The sequence below is a fragment of the Primulina huaijiensis genome, chromosome 16 (assembly GCF_012295235.1).
Source record: "Primulina huaijiensis isolate GDHJ02 chromosome 16, ASM1229523v2, whole genome shotgun sequence".
Taxonomy (NCBI): Eukaryota; Viridiplantae; Streptophyta; class Magnoliopsida; order Lamiales; family Gesneriaceae; genus Primulina; species Primulina huaijiensis.
This window is the reverse complement of record NC_133321.1, coordinates 13,436,823-13,459,079: the sequence shown is the minus strand read 5'-3', so window position 1 is coordinate 13,459,079 and position 22,257 is coordinate 13,436,823. Positions and strand designations below refer to the sequence as shown.

At 36.9% G+C, this 22,257-nt stretch overlaps 3 protein-coding genes across 3 annotated transcripts in view; 1 reads left to right on the top strand and 2 right to left on the bottom strand.

Annotated features, from left to right (window-relative positions):
- LOC140961036 (AT-hook motif nuclear-localized protein 27-like) overlaps nucleotides 1-1,647 on the top strand; it is a 2,933-nt gene extending 1,286 nt beyond the window's left edge. The window contains exon 2 of the mRNA XM_073419360.1: nucleotides 1,631-1,647. Within this exon, the coding sequence (XP_073275461.1) occupies nucleotides 1,631-1,647 (17 nt within the window). The remainder of the gene's footprint in view (nucleotides 1-1,630) is intronic.
- A 1,157-nt stretch (nucleotides 1,648-2,804) lies between these two features.
- Nucleotides 2,805-3,170, bottom strand: LOC140961035 (uncharacterized). Its single transcript, XM_073419359.1, has one exon. It carries the CDS (start codon nucleotides 3,168-3,170, stop codon nucleotides 2,805-2,807), a length of 366 nt encoding a protein of 121 aa, XP_073275460.1.
- A 1,359-nt stretch (nucleotides 3,171-4,529) lies between these two features.
- Nucleotides 4,530-6,938, bottom strand: LOC140961034 (uncharacterized). The gene is made up of 4 exons (XM_073419358.1): nucleotides 6,575-6,938; nucleotides 6,238-6,531; nucleotides 5,234-6,108; nucleotides 4,530-5,117 (listed from the first exon to the last, which is right to left on the bottom strand). The coding sequence occupies exons 1-4, from the start codon at nucleotides 6,936-6,938 to the stop codon at nucleotides 4,530-4,532; spliced, it is 2,121 nt and encodes a 706-aa protein (XP_073275459.1).
- Nucleotides 6,939-22,257: the final 15,319 nt, after the last annotated feature.

The window sequence follows — 22,257 nt, the reverse complement described above, 5'->3', positions numbered from 1 at the left end:
ACACCGGCGTTGTTTAACAATCACACAATCGAAAACAACCAGCCTTGTACACTACAACAAAAATGGCTTTTCGCAGCGCGCAAATTCGTTTTCCGCAGCGCACATTGCACGCTGCAAAGTTCAAAGCTGTTGAAAGTTCAAGATTATCCGCGGCGTACATGTGCGCGCTGTTAATCTTATTATCCACGGCGTGCATATGCACGATATGCACGCCGTTAATACAATTATCCGCAGCGTGCAATGTACGCCGTTAATAATCAGTGCACAATCTAATTTTAGCGACAGTTTTTAAATTGCCGTCGCTAATAGTGACGGATTTTAACCGTCGCTAAATTTATAGGCGACGGTTTTAAAACTGTCGCTACATTTAGCGACGGGATTTCATAATCCGTCGCTAATCTTTTCGTTAAAATAAAAAAAATTTACTTTTATAATTTAATAAATTTTAAAAAAAGACTTACAATCTAATAACAATACTCATGATTTTTAATAACATTTACAAATTAAGTAAAAATTGAAACAAAAAAGTACACTAAATCGAAATTAAAATCCTAAAATCGAAACTAAAATCCTAAAATCGTGAGAAAAATTTGAGTGTTGTGAAGAAAATGGGAAAGAAATGCGGATATTTATAGACTATTAGCGACGTTTGTATTAAAACCGTCGCTAATAGCGACGGTTGTATATTTAACCGTCGCCGATTTAAAAATTTGCGACGGATAAAATTAAACTGTCGCTAAATATAGCGACAATTAATGCTAAAATTGTCGCTAAATTTGGCGACGGTTATTTTTAACCGTTGCTTGTTTTAAATCGGTGACGGTTTAATAAATCGTCGCTAAATGATGGCGCACCCATTTTCCTCAGCGTGCTTATATATGTACGCCGTTAAAAAAAATGATTTTTTTTAAAAAAAATGATTTACTATTAACAGCGCACATAATCATGCACGCCGTTAATAATATTATTAACAGCGTGCCTTTATTGTGCGCTGCGAAAATTGCATAAGTTATTAACAGCTCACATATAACTGCACTCTGCGGATATTACTATCCGCAGGGTGTTTTTAATGCACGCCGTTAATACTGTCAAGTGCAATAATATTAACAGCGCACATATGGATGCACGCCGTTAAAAATAATATTCGCAGCGTGCTTTTAATGCACGCTGTTGATGACGTGCTGCGGAAAATCATTTTTCTTGTAGTGGTAGCACAATATAAACCAAAACTAGTTTATATCATAATTCAAATGAAATAAACATTGTCTTTACAATCCAAATGAAATAATAAATAATGCGAAAGCGTCATACAATTTATTTAATCATAAAATTCGAAATATAAATCTATCATTGGTCTTGCACATCACCAGCCCCAAAAGTGTTCGGACTCTTCTTCCTCAACCTGTTCTTCGGTTTTATCTGGGGAAAAGGCTGTAAGGGGGGTGAGTATTTTGGGAAATAATCATCAAGTGGGGGTCGTATCGAGCACAATATTACGACATGTATAAAATTTCGAAACACATGACTTGCGTACATACTTTATAACACATGCATAACATTTACCAATAACTGAGATTCATCTACTTTCTATGGTTTACTGATATTAGTCCCTAATTTTTTCTCTTCTAAGAGGGCGAGGCTGTATAGCGGTTATATCTCCCACCATGTAAGGGTCACGTCATGGTTGGGATTCCCACCCATATACAGTCGAATCCTCACAGTGCTCAAAATTGTATGAAAATCAACACAAGAAAGGAGTAGGAGAAAAACATGTACTAGATCGTATTTTTGAAAAAACGAAATAAATATGCATATACGAAAGTTTAACTTTAAAACAAGCCCACTTACCGTATATCTTGATGCTAAAAACGTGGAGTGCGTGATGCTAGACTTGGATCACTTCTTGTTCTTCACTTGGGCAGTGCTTCAGCTCTACTTTTGGCCTTACTTTGGGACGAGTTTTTTTTTTTTTTGAGCAAGATTTCGGCTAGGGGGGCTGCTGGAATTTTGAAATTTCAGCAGGGAAATTTTCGAATTTGTGGTGTGGGGAATGCTAGGCTTGATGGGGTATTTATAGGTGGAGGAGAGGAGGCTAAACTTGGTACTCAATCTTACCCAAAAATCATGCCAAATCTCATAAATTTGACTCCAATATTCCTTCCATTGCTGATGATTTAGCTACTTAAATTGTGGAATTCAATCCTTGATTCCCACTCCTTAGATGGTTCGAAAATATGGTGGCTATGAGTAAGGATTTTTTGTGCCCAAGTTTGATTATTTGTTTCCAATTTACATTGTATCTATCCATCTCAATCATTGACATGTAATCTAGTAGGATTTTTTTCGAAAATTTCTAGTAATATTCATGCCTTAATTCTTTTAATTTGTATGATATTCCAATCTTGCAAAATTTCCTTCCCAATTTTCGAAATTTGCATGCCTTGGTATAAATATTATTGACTTGATATTTAAGATTTTCAATAATAAAATTTCCAATACCAGGATTTCCAATTTATTTCCCACTTAATACCATAATCCAAGATCCTAAGATCTTAAATTTCCTTACACATGATTAATAAAAAAAATGAAGAGAAAAAAATGAAGAAAAATTCGTCCTCGAAACTTGAGTTGTCTTGGTCACCAAATAGATAGGGATATTCCTTTCGCATCTTTTTTTCGACTTCCCAAGTTGCATCTCGCTCTGTGTGGTTGGACCACTGCACTTTGACATAGGGAATGATACGTCGTCTAAGGACTTGCTCTTTGGTGTCCACAACTCTGAGAGGGACTTCTTCGTATTTCAGTTATTCTCCCAAGTTTCCTTCGATCAAGAGTGGTTCTACTTCCAACACGTGACTTGGGTCTGGAATGTACCTTCTCAGTTCGTACACGTAGAACACGTTGTGGATTCTTGACATGCTTGGTGGCACCACCAGTCTGCATGCTAGCATGCCCACTTTTTCAAAGATTTCGAATGGTCCAACATAACGAGGGTTCAGTTTTTCGGCCTTACTGAATCGAACGACTCCTCTCGTAGGCGAGACTTTCATATAGGCCTTCTTGCCCACGTTGAACTCTACAAGCCTTCTCTTCAGATCTGCCCAGCTCTTCTGTCGGTCTTGAGCTGCCTTGAGTTTTTCCCGAACGATTTTAACCTTGTCCACGGTCATCTATACTAGCTCGAGTCCCACCACTGCTTTTTCTCCCACTTCATCCCAATAAAGTGGTGATCGACATTTTCTTCCATAAAGAGCTTTGTATGGAGCCATTCCAATGCTGCTGTGATAGCTGTTGTTGTAAGCAAACTCAATTAAGGGTAAATGAGTGCTCCAATTGCTACTGAATTCAAAGGCGCATGCTTGCAGCATATCTTCTAAGGTTTGTATGGTTCTCTCAGTTTTCCCATCGGTTTGAGGATGATAGGCCGTACTTAGGGTCACTTTCGTTCCCATGGCCTCTTGAAAGCTCTTCCAAAAGTGCGAGACGAACCTCGGATCTCTATCAGATAGGATGCTCACTGGCACTCCATGCAGCCTCACAATGTTTTCCATGTATAGTGAAGCCAACTTGTCGAGATTGTAATTCATGCGCACGGGTAGGAAGTGTACAGTCTTCATGAGTCTGTCTACGATCACCCACATACCGTCGTGGCTTTTCCTAGACTTTGGCAATCCTACCACAAAGTCCATGGAAATATGCTCCCACTTCCATTCAGGAATTTCCAAAGGTTACAGTAATCCTCCAGGCCGTTGGTGTTCTGCTTTGACTTGTTGATATACATGACATCTGGAGACGAATTTAGCTACATCTCTTTTCATGCCATTCCACCAGAAATTCTCCTTGAGGTCTCTGTACATTTTCATATTGCCTGGGTGGACTGAGAATTTTGACTTGTGCGCCTCTGCCATTATCTCTTGGTGAAGGTTAACGCTGTCGGGCATACACAGTCTTCTTTTCATCCATAAGATTCCCTTGTCATCGATCTGATGATCTTGAGACTTCCCTTCTCTGACTTGATCTTTAAGTTTGATCAGCACCGGGTCTCGATCTTGGTTTAACATGACATTCTCCCGTAGACATGGGTGGACCGAGAGGGAAGCTAGAGTCACTTTGCTTGATCCCTTCCGACTTAGCGCATCAGCCACTTTGTTTGCTTTACCCGGATGATAGCTTATGGTCAAGTCATAGTCCTTCAGAAGTTCGATCCATCGCCTTTGTCTCATATTAAGTTCTTTCTGGGTGAACAAGTATTTTAGGCTCTGATGGTCGGTGAAGATTTAACATTTAGCACCATAGAGGTAGTGCCTCCAAATCTTTAAGGCAAAGACAACCGCTATTAGTTCCAGGTCATGCGTAGGGTAGTTTTGCTCGTGCGGTTTCAACTGCCTTGATGCGTAGGCGATCACCCTTCTTTCTTGCATGAGTACGCATATTAGGCCTTCCTTAGAGACGTCACTGTAAATAGTGAAATCTTTATTATCTGTGGGCAAGATCAACACTGGCGTGAATGCGAGTTTCTCTTTCAATGTCTAGAAGCTCTTCTCACAACTTTCACTCCAGATGAACTTAGAATTTTTTTGTGTGAGTTTCGTCAGTGGTACTGCTATCGAGGAGAACCCTTCGACAAACTTTCGGTAGTAACCTGCCAATCCAAGAAAGCTTATGATGTCGATGGCGTTCTTGGGTCTCGGCCACTCTGTAATTGCCTGCACTTTCCTTGGATCCACTGACACTCCTGCTTTCGAGATCACATGTACTAGAAAGGATACACTCCTTAGCCAGAATTCACACTTGATAAACTTAGCATAAAGCTTATTCTCTCTTAAGGTTTGCAGAGCAAGGTGAAGGTGCTCTTCGTGGCTTTTCTCGTCAGGGGAATAGACGAGGATGTCGTCGATGAATACCACTATGAACTGATTCAGGAATGACTTGAATACTCTGTTCATTAGGTCCATGAATGTTGCCGGCTCGTTTTTCATGCCAAAAGGCATCAATGTGAATTCATAATGCCCATATCTGGTTCGAAAAGCTTTCTTTGGGATATCTTCAGCCCTGACCTTCAACTGGTGGTAACCTGTCATCATATCAAGTTTAGAAAAGACAGCGGCTCCTTTGAGCTGATCAAACAGATCGTCTATCCAAGGTAGAGGGTACATGTTCTTGATTGTGATCTTGTTCTGTTCTCTGTAGTGCGCAATCTCGTACTCCCGTATTTCTTTTTCACGAATAGTACTGGAACTCCCCACGGGGACACACTCGGTCGAATTTTCCTTTTATCTAGCAATTCTTGGAGTTGTTCTTTCAGCTCCTTGAGTTTGGTTGGTGTCATTCTGTAAGGTGCTTTAGAGATTGGTGCAGCACCGGGGACCAAGTTGATTTCGAACTCAATTTCGCAGTTGGGGATTGTCCCCGAGAGTTCTTCTAGAAAAAAATCTGGGAACTCTTTCACTATCGGGATGTCCTCCAGTTTCAGCTCGACTTCTTCTTTTACTTCACTGACCATTGCTAGGTATATGTCATCTCCGGATTTCATGGCTTTCCAAGCCTGAGATGCGGAAAGCTGTGACTTCCGCTCCTTAGATTTACCATGAAACATGGCTTCTTCCTGATCTGGGGTTCGGAGTTTGACTCTCTTTCCCTTACAATCTACTATCGCACTGTTTCTTGCTAACCAATCCATCCCTAAGATGATGTTGAAATCGACCATGATCAATTGTATCAAGTCGGCACTAAAAGTCTGATTACTAATACTGATTTTACAATCTTTGTAAATTTCGTCAGTTTCAATGGCCCTACTTGTAGGTGTTGCTATTCGAAATGGCTCAGTTAATTTCTCGAGCTCAAATCCTAACTTCTTAGCAAATCTAGACATAAAGGAATGTGTAGCACCACAGTCAAGTAATGCATAATCAGGCACTTTTTGAATTAGGACGGTACCTGACACGACTTCATTTGCGTCGTCTGCCTCTTCCTGAGTCATGGCAAAGACCCTGTCGTTAGGTTTGTCCTCTTTTGGTTTACTAGGGCCTGCTCCCGCATTTGGCCTAGTTCCTTTGTTCTGCCCTGCTGGTCGGTTGGCGGAAGTTGGACACTCTGCAATTCTGCCCCCTAATTTCCCACATCCAAAGCATACACCGCTGGCCCTTCAAGATTCTCCGGCGTGTCTGAAGCCGCATGTTGGGCATGACTTGAGTCCTTGATGGTTAGTGGCGGGGGATTGTCCTGAGGGAGGTCCACCTGACTGATTGGGCTTCTTGAACATTGGTCTTCCTTGGGAAGGCTGACTGTTAAGAGGTCGCTTGTTCCTGTTTTCCCCTTCTCTTCGACGAATGTCAGCTTCGGCTCGGATAACCGCGACCATCAGGTCTGAAATGTTGGCAGGTTGGTAGACTGCTAGAGCTGATTGGATCCTGCTGTTCAACCCCTTCTTAAAGCGGTGCAATTTCAAGACTTCATCCACCAAGATTGTTGGAGCATATGATCCAAGGGCATTGAACTGGGAGGTGTATTCCCCAACTGACATATCTTGAGCTTGAATGAAATTTTCAAACTCGCTCAGTTTCTGCAGTCTGACCTCGGCGGGATAATACTGTTTCAGAAAAGCTTCTCGAAAATGCTGCCACGAGATTGGTCCCGCACTTCATGGCTGGCGAGATTGCTTCCCACCACTTGCCTGCTTTATCATCTAGGAAATGTACAATCACGTCCACTTTCAGTGCCTCGGGAACTTCCAATAGTCGCAGTTGGGTTTCCACACTTTTCAACCAGCTCTGGCTAACTTCAGGGTCAGCAGATCCACTGAAGGTTGGACATCTGTTCTTGCGAAGTGATTCATAGTGAAACTTGATCCCATTCTGTGGTGGAGGTAGAGGTGGCTGATTTGTGTTCGAGTTCACTAACCCTTGCAGTATTGTCGCCACGATCATGGCTATGGCCATCAAGTCTGCCTGGTTAAGACTGAAGCCAGGCGGTGGTCCATTATCCTCTTCGTTGGCATGGTTGTAGTCAGCATAGAGAGGGTTGCGGTTTTACCTCGGAGGTCTACCGACCATTTACTACAATTTAAACGTTTATATGAATTTGTTGTGCATATCGACATGATTGAATAAATAAGTTATGCTGGAACAACTGAAATTAATAAATAAACGTACTTTATTAATTTTTGAATATAGAGGAACAACTGAATGAAAATAACCGTACTGAATGAAATACTTTAGCAACAACGAGAAGATAAACTCCTAGTAATAAAAGAAAGGTCACTAAGATACTCTATTCCTTTATTTCTCCATCTCCGACGGCTGCTATAGGCTCATCTATCTCTATAGGCTCTTCATCTTCTTGCTCCTCCTCTGGCTCTTCCTCTTGAAGTATCTCTATCATATGTGTGAGCTGGGCCACTTGTGCCTTCAACTCCTGTATCTCTACATCAGCCGCGTCCAACAGATCACTGGAATGCTGTTGGTACTGCTCCCGCTCAGACTTCTTCTGCTTAACTTGGTTCTTCAAAGTTTCAACCTGCTGGGTCAGACAGTGGGTCACATTCACAAGGCTGCTAATAGCATCACTTGAATTCTCCAGTCTCTTCTTGCCCCTGGCATTCTGCTGCCTCTCTTCCTTCAATTCCTTACGGTACCACTCTATATCCTCTCGCAACTTTCTCTCTCGATACAGGCTCTGCTCTATGACATCCCTCAAATCCATGTTGTCTCCTCTCACGAGCTCTCCCTAATGGATTGCCTTGTTAAGTTGGACCCAAATCTCATCTTTTTCTGCCGCTAAGGTCTCGATCTCTCGTCTTCTCTCACCTAGTCTGGCTCTAAGTCGCTTCATCTGGTGCGACTGATAATCAAAGGCAAGTTGCTTCATATGAATAGCAGCTTGGGCACGAGTGCGGAATCACAGGGGAGTCGATGGAGCCATTTCGTGAAATCACAAAGGGAAATGCTCATAATCGGAAAGAAACAATATAGAACAAAAGACAATATAGAACAAGATGCTATATACATGAAATTTTTGAAAAATGTATAAATATTTTTTTCCCAAAAATGGAAAGTTTAGAAATAGACACATGGGTTCGAAGCATATGTCGAGAGGATTCCAGAACAATTGACGTAATCGAATTTGGAATTTTCTAAGAGAAGTTATAGAGTCTACGAATATTTCCTAAAACGGCAAAAACGACGTTTCGGAGGCCTAAACGAAAGAATTTCGCTATTTCGACCCCTCCCTCACGACTTAGTCGTGAAAATCGCTTGTTGGATCGTTTCGGAGGGGATAGCATTGGCTGATTTTGAAAATCCCACCGAAAATTTCTTTCCAAAAATTTCTTCCCCAACCGGATTATGAACCTGACGGCTCTGATACAACTTAAATGTCACACCCCGAAACTCATGTTGACACTGGCGTTGTTTAAAAATCACACAATTGAAAACAACCAGTCTCGTAGCATAGTATAAACGAAAACCTATTTATATCATAATTCAAATGAATTAAACATTGTTTTTACAATCTAAACGAAATAGTAAATACTGCAGAAGCGTCTTACAATTTACTTAATCATAAAATTCGAAATATAAATCTATCATTGGTCTTGCACATCACCAGCCCCAAAAGTGTTTGGACTCTTCTTCCTCAACCTGTTCTTCAGTTTTATCTGGGGAAAGGGTTGTAAGGGGGGTGAGTATTTTGAGAAACAATCATCAAGTGGGGGTCATATCGAGCACAATATTACAACATGCATAAAATTTCGAAACACATGACTTGCGTACATACTTCATAACACATGCATAACATTTACCAATCACTGAGATTCATCTACTTTTTATGATTTACTGATATCAGTCCCTAATTTTTTCTCCTCTAAGGGGGCGGGGCCGTATATCGATTATATCCCCCACCGCGTAAGGGTCACGTCATGATTGGGATTCCCACCCATATATAGTCGAATCCTCACAGTGCTCAAAATAGTATGACAATCAACACAAGAAAAGAGTAAGATAATAACATGTACTCGATCGTATTTTTGAAAAAACGAAATAAATATGCATATACGAAAGTTTAACTTTAAAACAAGCCCACTTACCGTATATCTTGATGCTAAAAACGTGGAGTGCACGATGCTAGACTTGGATCACTTCTTGTTCTTCACTTGGGCAGCGCTTTGGCTCGACTTTTGGCCTTACTTTGGGACAATTTTTTTTTTTTTTTGAGCAAGATTTCAGCTAGGGAAGCTGCTGGAATTTTGAAATTTCAGCAAGGGAATTTTCAAATTTGTGGTGTGAGAAATGCTAGGCTTGACGGGGTATTTATAAGTGGAGGAGAGGATGCTAAACTTGGTACTCAATCTTACCCAAAAATCATGCCAAATCTCATAAATTTGACTCCAATATTCCTTCCATTGCTGATGATTTAGCTCCTAAATTGTGGAATTTAATCATTGATTCCCACTCTTTGGATGGTTCAAAAATATGGTGGCTATGAGTAAGGATTTTTTGTGCCCACATTTGATTATTTGTTTCCAATTTACCTTGTATTCGTCCATCTCAATCATTGACATGTAATCTAGTAGGATTTTTTTCGAAAATTTCTAGCAATATTCATGCCTTAATTCTTTTAATCTGTATGATATTCAAATCTTGCAAAATTTCCTTCCCAATTTTCGAAATTTGCACGCCTTGGTATAAATATTATTGACTTGATATTTAAGATTTTCAATAATAAAATTTCCAATACCAGGATTTCCAATATATTTTCCACTTAATACCATAATCCAAGATCCTAAGATCTTAAATTTCCTTACACATAATTAATAAAAAAAATGAAGAAAAATTCGGTTCTCACATGGGGAATGACTGCAGTGTATGTGCCCAATTGACGATGAGAGTCGGAACAGTAAATTAATTTGACCTGCGCCGTCGTATCATCAGTGACCGATTTATTGAGTTGTGGGCTTTTGCTCACTACCAGTCACAATATCAATCTAATAGCAGTGCTTCTCAGACTTCGATGGATGCCCTGCTAAGAAGGATAGCCACGCAGATGAGCCTTGATCCATCGACCTACCTACCACCATTGCTGACGTTTCCGCCTCCATTCTAGTTTCAGTATGCTATTCCATCGGAACATGGGGTAGAGTTGTCACCACTAGACATTGAGGAGGATGAGGATCGTTGAGAGGATTTTTCCTTTTCTTCTTTCCTATTCTGTTATTTTGTATTTTTTTTGCATTTTGTTTAGCATGTTGCATTTTGTGTCGTTTTTGTTCCCCTGTGATACAATTTAGTGCAATAGAGACATTGCATTGTTTTAGTATCGAGAGGGCGGAGGAAGTTGTTTATGTTATTTTTATGTGGTGACATGTTTACATTGTTTAATGTGCATAGTCAAATAAAAAGTTAGCTGATGGTGCTAGGAGTGTAATTATTAGCCGATGATGATTATTGATATATATATAGTATATTGGCCTATTCATTTGCATCACTTTGTTTGTTTAGCAAGTCGTTACGAAAAAAATGGATTGCATGATGAATAGTTTTTTGCACGTATGTTGGCAATAGAGAATTGTGTGATATATGAAAATTTAAAAATTTGTATGGGAATTTGAAAGACATTAGGTGTGAATTGAACTCGATCATGACCGTTGACACGAATACCTACTGGTAGCATGAATACGAGTTAGTCAAAATCTCTTTTGAGCTTATGAATTTTATTGAGCTTACCTACATAAATGTTATATGCAATTCACCTAAACATCAAGTCTTATAGTTATACATCGTGGAATTAATTAAATACACAGTCTATTCTTTATACCGAAGAGAATACAAAAAAAAGTTCAACTTATGAAAGAATAGTTTCTTGCAAAAAGATCTTCGGTAAAAGGAGAAGTAATATTTGGGGGAGCCAAATAACAGAATGAAATCTTATTCCTCACTAAAAAGAAAGAATGTATGGAGTTGAAAGAAATCTGATGAAAAATCTGAATGTGCACAATTTAATCTATCATTGTATTCTCTGTCTTTTTTCTATCCTAACTGCCTTTAGTAACCCTCACTTGAGCCATTAAATATGCCTAAAAAGTCCTGATGATATGTGTTTGCTGGTTTGTATTTAGTGATACAAGTAATGTAGGAGAAAAATATTTCCACCGATATGTTGATCGATGTCTCTTACAACATTTTAGAATTGACCTTTTTGAAATGCATGACTTTAGAACCAACCTTGCACACACATTCCAAATCCACGCTTAATGGAATGTGCGAACATGGACATTGTGTGTGGATGGATGGGAAACATATTGGATATTCCATGAGGCATAACTATGAACCATGAATGCACCATTGAGCTACATTTTTATTTTGTTATGTTATGTTTTGTAGCTTATTTTGCTCGAAGGCGAGCAAAATGTTAGTATGAGAGTTTAATGTGTGTCGTTTTTGCGTGTTTTATTTCGTCATTTTGAGTCGTATTCATGTATTTTCATTTAGGCTGCGTCTATATTTAGTTGTTTTTATTATAAGTTTTCATAGTAATTGTTTTTCATGTGTTTGGGTGGACTTGTAGGAAATGTGATCAAGAAAGATGGATTTAGACGGTAAAGTCGAGGAAGGCGTGCATGAAGAAATAGACCCGAAATTCAAGCCAGTGCGCTGAGGCGGGCAATCCCAACCGCCCTACCGCGCCCATCCTAGTGGGCCTGATATCATGAAGAAGCCAATTTGTGTGGAGTTCATACTGAGGTGGGCAATTCCAGCCGCTCTAGCGTGATCTTCAAGGAATAATATTTGGTTGATTTATTTTCAAGTTTCTTGAGGCTACCTAATTAGGAAAGCCATAACACATGTTTTTGGGCGGACTTTGACAATTTTTAGAGATTTTTTCAGTAGCCAAGGAGAAATGAGAGAAAAAAAAGGACTCGGAGCAGAGAAACCGAGCACGAAGTAAAGATTTCTTTCAACGTCTCCCAGTTCTTGTTCTTCTTCTTTTTATATCTTTACTTTAGAGACATCATTTGATTGTGGTTTTGAGATTTTATTATGTTGAGTTGCTAAATTTTTTTATTTGTTGGGATTTAAGGGGATCCTACCCAAAAACTTTGTTTTATATAATTTGATATTTGAATTTTGCATATGCTCGATTTTGTTATTGTTTTCACTTGATTATTGAAGTTTAATTAACTTTGATAATATTTTATATTGTGAATAGAGTCGAGAGAATAGTCTGCAATAAGAATGGATATCACAATTCGTGTATTTATAATTTGATAAACTTATAAAATTGAATACGCATTGATAGTTATAATCTAATAGATCGAAAGCTAGATGATTCCACGAATCATGTATACAACTTATCTTGGATAAATAGTTAAATATATTTAATTATTTCATCGTGTCGAGTTAGTTTAATATATCTTGAGAGATGATGTTAATAATTTAGGATATCCTGTCAAAAGCCGGAGCAAAAGTAATAATCATGCGATACAATTTCTGTGTGACGATACTTGTATTTCGTACACTATATTATAACTTGATCTATACACTTGCGATTTATTGGAGCATAAAATATTAAAATTTTAATTAGAGATTTACGATACAAGAAATACTCGATCGTCTACGTTTGATCTGAATGGATAGGATTGAGTACTTATGATTCGTTTGAACTTGTTTTTGCCTTGTACATAGCCGTTGGGTCCTAAGACAAAGCATTAGAGTGGCCCTACTAAAAGTTAAAGGGCCTATAAGCTTAAGAAAATCCCAAAAATAAAACTCCATCGCTTTACCCAAACTTTTTTGCTAGCTAAGAGATCTGTTCATTTGTTGAAGTGGTGTTGAATTTTGTGATATATATGTGACCCAAAATTTCAATGGGAACGTTTATTTGTTGATTGGATCTGTAATAATTAATCATATTTTAATTTTATTGACTGAATATTAAAATTTACACGCCCATACGAACATCTCAAGTTTAAAACGATATCTGATATCGAGATATAATTACAAATATTGCCTACCACACTCAGTTCCACACAGTACACATACCAAAGCTGTCAATTTTATGACCAATGGTCCATTGCTATTTGTTTCGAGTCGAAAGGAATTTGGCATTTCAATCCAAAAACATGTTCTTAAGGTTGCCGGGATAGTGGGGATAGATTGGACAAAAACCTTCTCACTTTTGTCCCCATTGTTGTCCGACAAATACAAATCATAATATTATACTGACGTTCGTATATATGTCATGTTGATGTGCTGTCTTTTTTTTTTTGTAAAATTAAAATTCCATTTGAGATTTTAATCTAATTCTATTTAAATTTATAACTGATTGAGCATTAAACATTTATGCCTAAGGATCGAGAATGTATATTATTTTCTAAAGTTTGGATTAAGATATTTTCTTTTACGTAAGATTTCATGTGATATAAAAAATAATTTGTTGGTGTACCAATTTGAGATTCAGGTTGTATTTTAAAAGACGGCATATTAATTACATTAATAGTTTATAATTTTTTTGACGATGATGGAATCTTTTTTATTAAAGAACATTGATTATATTCGAAAAGTTGAAGATCATATATATATTTATGGGACATGATTTTCCTTAATGAGGAAAAAGTGAAATTATTTAATTAGATATTACATTCTAACATTTGTTAAGATAGAACAAAATGGAAACCTCACAAAATTCATTTAGATTGTATTTTGAAATAGACATTAATAAAACCGAATTAATTTGATAATATAGAATACCAAAATCACAAATAAACAAGCATAAGAATCAAAATTACAATTTCCCTCTATATTATATGCGACGCCTGACTACATTTATATTACATGTTCACATCGGATAAAAAAAAAACCCGAAGATATGATATTTCTTTTTGCCAAATAACAACTAATTAGAGAAAATATGGCCGAATAATATGAGATGATCGTCGGAAAGATTGTTACCTCTATATATGTGTGTGTGTGTGTTTATTTATGTAAATTGAAATATATGTTGATGATCCAAATACTAACATTCGAACAAATGGAAAAATACTGCAAGTGTAGCATAGAATAATCTCATGTTAACTATGCACAATTAGTTGACGACCTAGCTACGTGTGGTCACCAGCTTGTTCATTTGCAAGTAGTCAATATGCACAAGTTTTACACCTACAAAAGACCTTCTCCGAGTTGAAACATAGATCACAAAATTAATCCCTCGCCCTACAATGGGATCAAATCCTTCTCCTTCCTCTCAAAATTTTAGAGGAAGGCCACTCACGGATTCACTTGTAAGCAGCATTTCGGCTACTAATTCAACTCCAACTGCTACAAATAATCATGGAGGTGCTGCCACTCGTGTGTGGGGAAATAATGAAGCCACGGCAAGATCAACACCTCCATCGTCAACTTGCGAGCGGCACTTTTCAGGAGGTGTAGCAAGCCTCCTTCGCTGAACTCGTTCATTAATTAGTGTAACTAATTACATGCATGCTCCGATGCTCGTCTGTCTATTTTATTATGTTATAAATAAACAATTAATATGGGTGTTCTGATGTGCGGTTTGCATGTTACTGTATATATTTGAGGTTTACCCAGTACATATCCGAAGGATATTGACGACTGGTTCCTTGTCATAAATTTTTAATAAAAAAACAAACGAGATACACGGAAAAAATTTCACCACATCATTAAAAAATTTAGGTTTAATTTGCAGTTTAATCATACGAGAATATATGATCAGTTGTGATACATATTTATCCCATCAACAAGAAGTCAAGAGAACATTCTCAGTCCGATATTTTCACATTTTTTTTTAAATCGGATACGATTTTTCATTTTTTTGGGTTGTGATAATCATGATTTATCACAAGTTTCATGATTTTTATTTGTAATTTGCAAGTTGTTCAAACATGTAGAGGTGTACTATGTGTTAATTGATTAATAATACATCTTTTCGTCTCGTCATATTTATTCTAGAGTAAGTCTCTTGTGAAACGGGTCAACCCTATCGATATTCATAATAAAAAGTAATACTCTTAGCATAAAAAGTAATACTTTTTCATGGATAACCCAAATAAAAGATCCGGCTCCCGAAATATGACCTGTGAGACCGTCTCACACAAGTTTTTGTATTTATTATTCTAATAGCATACGAGCAACGTATCAAATGGGTTAGTGTTGAATTTTTTTGCAAAAATGAAAAAAAGACGAACACATCAGAAAACCATATCTTTTTACGTACAAAAAGTCATCATCTACGCGTTTTCCTCCTCGATCTCTACTTTACTTGATGCAAAATAGGTCTCAATTTTGTCTTACAAAATAAAAATCTATCTCACTTTTTTTATATATAAAAAAACAAAAAAACTTTGTTTTTTGTAGGTATATATTTTTGAGCAGGTCTTTCATATCTCACGGATCTTTATTCGTGAGACGGATCAAATATCATATCCATATTTACAATAAAAATTTATATTTGACATAAAAAGTAATACTTTTTCGTGGTTAACCCATATAGAATATTCGTTTCACAAAATTGACCCGTGAGACCATCTCACATGAATTTTTGTTTTTATTTTTTTGAGTTTAGTTAATTTTTATATAAAACGACTAACAATGTTGAAAATATTTTTGATTATTTTGTTAAAGTACTGATTATTATTTAGATAATATGCGCTTTTTTAAAGAATGATAATGTTGCAAGTATATTAAAATATTTATAATTTAATAGATAATGTGTGAATTTTTCAGTAATGAAAATGGACAAAATATGATAATTATGTTCAAGTTAATATTTTGTATGAGTCATTTTAGATATTCATTTCACAAAATTGACATATGAAACAGTTATCAGAGTTTTTGTATTAAAAATATTTCTTTCCTATTTTTAAGGAGAAAAGATAGATAATTATGTTCGAAATTATATTCTAAATAAATCATCATCGTTTCAATTTCTTTCTTCTCGTTTGCAAATTGCTAAGCTCACGAATAGCTCGAATCCGGCTCGTTAATAGCTCGTTTATCATGTTTAACGAGCATGTCTCGAGCTCGACTCATTAAGCGAACTCGTTTTCGAGATCGTTAAACAAAATCGTTTTCGAGCTCGTTAAACAAGCTCCTTAAAAAATCTCGTTTTCAAACTTGTAGAGTACTTTTAGCAAAAAAAGTCAACTAATATAAGACTTTAAGGAGTATGGTTCATTTTATATTATTTCATTAGCTTACATTACTATAAAATAGCAATGTGTGACAAAGACTCATGGCCAACAAACTAGCCTAAAAAACTAGATGAGCTCGAGCTTGCAAACAAACTCGCGAGCTTACGAGCCGAACACCCTTAAGTTCAAGCTTGACTCGATAAAATTTTCGTGCTCAAGATCGAGCTCACGTTATAAGCTCATCGAACAATCTCGAACGAGTTTTTTTACTGAGATGATGTTTGAATAACTCGCGAACGAAATGATTAATTTAGATCAATTTCACAATAATTCTTTCGAGTATTCGCGTGCTTTTTTAAGCTCTTATATAGGAAAACGAAAGTATATAAAAATAAAATAAAGTATTTAAAAAAACATTTGGACTAACTCTAATTAAAAATTATATATTTTTCTATTGAAAGAAGGAAAAAAACGTGCATATGTTTTTGTAGCTGCTGGGTTCAAAGTCCAAGAACTAAATAGGTGAGTGAGCTTCGTAAGAGATCCGTAAAAGCCCAAGTGCCTAAATGCTTTAGAAAAACCTACATATCAAACTACAATTCTTTCAACTTTATTTTTGTATATTAATAATACAAAATAGAATGAATTTCAAATAATATAATTATTGAGTGAAGTTGAAATTCATTTTAATTAACATGAAATACTGTATAAATATGTAAGATATGTATTTTAATTTGTGGTATTTTTTTTCTAAATAAGAAAAATACATTTAAAATCCATTAATTTAGAATCCATCAATCTAAACGAAACCTTAGGGTCAACTGTAAAAATTGATTTTAAATCCATAGATTTCAATTATACTTTTATTGTTTATAATGATACGATATATCAAATCTTAAATTCACATTTTGCTTATTTACACATTAGTAATACAAAGTTGAATTAATTTTATATGACATCATTAACGGATGAAATCGAAATTTTAAATATGTGATACCTTAAAAAAATCATCTAATAAAGTAAAATAGAAAAAATGAAAAATCAAACGAAGAATGAAAAGTTCTTTGTTCAATTCAAATTTTAATTCTTGTCCGTATGAAAAGGTAAATAATCACAATGTACTGATTTTTCGACAAAAGTAATTAATCATAAAATATGAAATGAAAAAGTGCAGGCAATTCGAAATGATATAAATAAGTTTTTTTTTTGTCGTTTCTGAATCGTTTTTTTTTGTTATTTCCTCTGTTTAAACCTTTAGTTTCTTTGTGTCTAAATACGGGAGGTTATAACTAACGATCAAGTCGGGATTTACATCGTTTATATTAGAAATGAGGTTTTTATTTGTTTAATATATAAAAAAGGTGCCATTAAAATGTAAATAAATAAAAAAAATCAAAATCAAATCTTGCACCTCTTTTATGGTATAATAACACTATAACAACATGAAACCAATCCACATTTATACGTTTAAGTATACAAATAAATAAATTTCCAATGACATAAAAACCTAAAACAAAATTACATAGATATAGAGATGGCAACAGGATGACTGGTCCCGCTTTTTCGGGTTCGGAGTAATCCCCAAACCCGAACATGCGGAGATCAAATTTTCATCCCCCCATCCTCGTTTCAAAAATATTAATAGAGCAGGGTTGGGGCGGGTTTGGAAAAATCCTCGAACCGGAACTTGAACTTATTATTATATTGTTTAATTAATGATATTATTATTATTATTATTATTATTATTATTATTATTATTATTGGGGTAGGTTTGGTGATGAAGATAATATTCCTATACCCATCATGAACTATTCTGGATTTAAAAAAATCTCCGAACTCAAACTCGAAAAAATCGGGGATCCCCTTCCTCGTTTCGGGCGTGGGGAAATTTTCATNAGATCCCCTTCCTCGTTTCGGGATTTACCCGCCTGGATCTGAACCCGTGGAGAAATTTTCATCTTTACATAGATATGAAATCGAAATTTCTTTTTATTTTAATGACGTGAAAACTTGCAACCGCCACCTATTAGGATTAGAAACGTGGTTAAAGGGGGTTAACACTAATAAAATATTTTCCTTCTAAAATATCTAAAATACCTCGTTCTTGAAACGTACAAAAATGAATCGAACATCGAGAAAACAAAACGTATAAGTTATATGACTAAAAATGAAAATTCAATGTAACATGAGAAAAAATGAAAACAATGCAATTTATAGATCTAATGTGAGAACCTGAAATTCCAGCAGAAGCTAACAATTCCAGTAGCACTCAATAATTCAGAAGATGGTATTTTAGATTAGAATCCAGCAGACCGAATCCAGCAGCAGAAGAACGAATTCCAGCAGACAGTTACTGATTCAGCTTAGACTTGTAACTGAAGCATTAACATGGAATAAAGGCTGTTAATGGCAGATTATGTTCATTAATAGGGAGGCTAATAATCAGATTTTGGCCTATAAATAACACCCTCAAGTATCTGATTTGGTGTTACACAAATCTTGAGAGTATTACTTAAATTTTCGAGCTAAGAGAGTGCCTTGTTTGAGCTGTAAAATCCAGTAGCGAGAACAACCAGATTTCCAGTAGACTTCAACCGAAACTCTAGCAAATTACGGTAAGTGGGCTTATGTATAAATATCTTGAAATCAGTTTGATAATATCTGTTTTAAAGCATATTTATATTGATTTCTGATATCTGATTTTGAAGCACTGAAACTCCCTAGTGAACTAATGGTAGGAATATATATTCTGAACATTTCTGAATTCTGATTCTGATTCTGGCCTCACCCCTTAGAGGAGAGAACATATAGGGGACTGATATCAGTTTAGCCATGAAATTCACTAACGTTCTCAGTGCTTACTATTTCTGATTTCTGTTCTGAAACCTGTGATTTCTGAATTCTGACTTCTGTTCCGAAATAAGAGTTTTCTATATGTTATTGTGTTACTGTTTCTGTAAAATGGGATTTCGAAAAATGGGAGTTATTCCCGCCCCTGCTTACTGAGTGACAACCATATCACTCACCCACCAAACCCATCTCAGATAAGAACGAGGAAGAAAAGTTAGAAGAAGAAGAGCAGATTAAATTTTGGGGCTGGTGATGAAAAACGTTGTTCTCAGTTCTGATTTATATTATATATTCCGCTGCATCTGTTCAGACATTGTATTTCTGGTTTTACATTTCCGATGTAAAACGTTATTAATGGAGTTGTATCAGACATTGAATATTCAGTACTATAAATAAAAGACTGATTTCTGAATTCTGTACTTCTGAGGCTTGTTGTTTTCGAATGTAAATTTGAGAGCAACGCCGGTGTCGACCAACCCCTGTTCCGGGGCATGACATTGAAGTGGAATCAGAGCAAAATCGGGTTTCATAATCTGGGGAGGAGGAGCTAGAAATAATGAGTTCTTATAGACTTCTGAAAATAAGTTCTGAAAGTTACTGAAAATAAGATACTGTAATAGACTACTGAAAATAAGCTACTGTAATAGGCTACAGAAATAAGTAGAAAAAAAAATTCAGTAGACTAAAACCAGTAGACGAAAAACAGTAGGATGAAACCAGAACCAGTAGATGAGAACCAGTAGATCTGAATGCAGAAGACTGGGTCAGTAGACTCGGAATGCAGCAGACTGGTTCTAACAGTGCTGGAAAGTAACAAACAGTGCTGAAAAAGCAGCAGACTGATTGCAGTAGCATCAGAGTTGCAGTAGATAGGGAATTACAGCAGGAGCATGCAGTAGACCTTGCAAAATGGCATGGAAGTTGAGGTGTTTTTCGCGCAAACTTCAAACGGCCATAACTTTTGATCCAGGAGGAATTTTTACTATTAAAAGTATGCGTTGGAAAGCTCTCGACGAGGAGAACCTAACCTAGAACCCAACTTTCGTTCTAGCACCGCCGAAGAACCCCAAAATCCATCGTTTAGATGGTGATATCGTCATTTCTGTAAAATTTTCCAATTTTTCGAAACTTTGAGGAATTTTCATTTCCAAACGGCTTAGTATTTTTGCACCAAATTTGGTACACTTCATGTTCTTGATGTGAAAGATTTTTAGTAAAATTTTCACGCAATTATGAGATCGAAAAATTTTGAGCTATTTTCTGCTATTGAATGTTATAGGCTTATTGATTTTGTTCATTCCAGTAATTGTCTATAACTTGACTTATACTCTTGAGATCACTTCTGAACCTTGGCTCTCATGTTTTGGATGTAGGATATGACTGACCAGAGTAACTACATTAAGAGCTTAGAGAAGAAGATAGAGAAACTCAAGTGGCATAACTATTGTTTAGAGCTGGATAAGGATGAATTACAGCGTAGAGAAGAACACTTAAGACGTGATGTTCAACGTTATGCTCATCATCTGCATGAGGCGGAAGAGAGGAATAGGAAAGCTCAAGAAGAGTTTGAAACCTCTCAAGAGACCGTTGCAGAGTTCATCGAGTTACGTGATAACATGATTGAGAAGATCCAAGTACTTAAGGATCAGAATCACCAACTCGTGCACCAGCATAACCAGTATTGTGAGCAAACTGATGCTCAGATTCACGAGTCGCAAAACACCGTTGAAGTTCTTAGCGACCAGAATGCAGTTCTGCATGGTCATATTGAACATCTAGAAGCAGTAGCAGCCAACCATGAAGTCGAACCCGAGGAGGATCCCGAAGAAGAAGAAGAAGAAATAGAGGATGATCCTATGGATTTGGGATTAGGAGAAGTGATAGATTAGACCATCAGTAGTCGTTTTTTGTAATACCACTTGTTCCATTTGCATTTTTGTTTTCATTTTCGAAGTTCTATTGTAATTGCATTTTTTTTGGGAAATCAATAAAATTTATTTTTATCCATTGGTTTCATATTTAATTTTGAGCAATTACTCAATCATTTGATTTGTCCATGTTCTGCCAAAAACCTTAGAACTTTCTTATGTGTAGGAAATGGACGGAAGACCAGTGAGAAACAATCGCAACCCTCGTTATAGAAACCGTAACAACAACCGCAACGATGAGGACGCACAACAACAACAACAACCACAAGCAATTGGCCTCAGTCAGGCTGATTTGATGGCTATAGCCATGATTGTGGCAACCACGCTGCAAGGGTTTGTCAACCCAAATGTGAATCAGCCACCGCCACCACCTCCAGCTCAGAATGGGACTAAGCAGCACTATGAGGCTCTCCGAAGAGCAAGAGTCCCAAACTTTGATGGAAGTTCCGATCCCGAGGTCGGACAGAATTGGATGAAGGAGGTAGAGAACCATCTTCGACTACTTGAGGTTCCACAAGAGATCAAGGTAGATGTGATTACACCTTTTCTTGTGGATAGAGCCGCCAAATGGTGGGAAGGAATCTCACCAGCTATGTTAGGGACGGGACCTATTACCTGGCAAAGGTTCCGAGAGGCATTCCTGAGGCAGTACTTTCCGACAGCAGTTCGAGTACAGAAGCTGTCAGAATTTGAAAGCTTAGTTCAAGAACCAAACATGACTGTGGTGGAGTATTCATCCAAGTTCCACTCATTGGGAACTTATTCTCCAACCATCATGGGAGACGAGGCCTTGAAGATACATCGCTTCAAGAAGGGATTGAACAGCCGCATTCAATCTGCCCTTGCGGTTATCGAGCCCAATAGTTTTGATGAATTGATGGGAGCCGCCATTAGGGCTGAGAATGACATCAAGAGGCGTGAAGGTGAGAACAAACTCAAACGTCTTCAGTCAAACCAGTACCAACCGGGACAACAATTCAAGAGGCCTAGGTTTTCAAGCAATCAATTCACCAGTGATCCAGCCAAAGGAACCACTTCTTCTCAATCAAGCAAAGAAGGAGTCAAGTGCCAAAGTTGTGGATTCGCTCACACTGGTGAATGCCGTAAGAATTCTGGAGCTTGTTTTCGTTTTGGAAAGTTGGGCCACCGCATTGCTCAATGCCCTTTTCCAGATCCAAAGAATGGTCCAGCAGGTGGAACAACTCCAAACAAGCCTAAGGAGGACAAGGCAAATGCTCGAGTCTATGCTCTCACTCAAGAAGAGGCTGACAACTCAAATGATGTCGTAGCAGGTACCATTCAAATAAATAATATGCCTGCTTATGTATTATTTGATTG

Coding starts and splice junctions, on each gene's coding strand:
- LOC140961034 (XM_073419358.1), bottom strand. CDS start 6,938: ATGGCCATAGCCATGATCGTGGCGACAATACTGCAAGGGTTAGTGAAC. Junction 6,532..6,574: donor AACAGTATTATCCCGCCGAG/GTCAGACTGCAG, acceptor ATTTCATTCAAG/CTCAAGATATGTCAGTTGGG. Junction 5,118..5,233: donor TGTCCCCGTGGGGAGTTCCA/GTACTATTCGTG, acceptor CTGTTTGATCAG/CTCAAAGGAGCCGCTGTCTT.
- LOC140961035 (XM_073419359.1), bottom strand. CDS start 3,170: ATGACCGTGGACAAGGTTAAAATCGTTCGGGAAAAACTCAAGGCAGCT.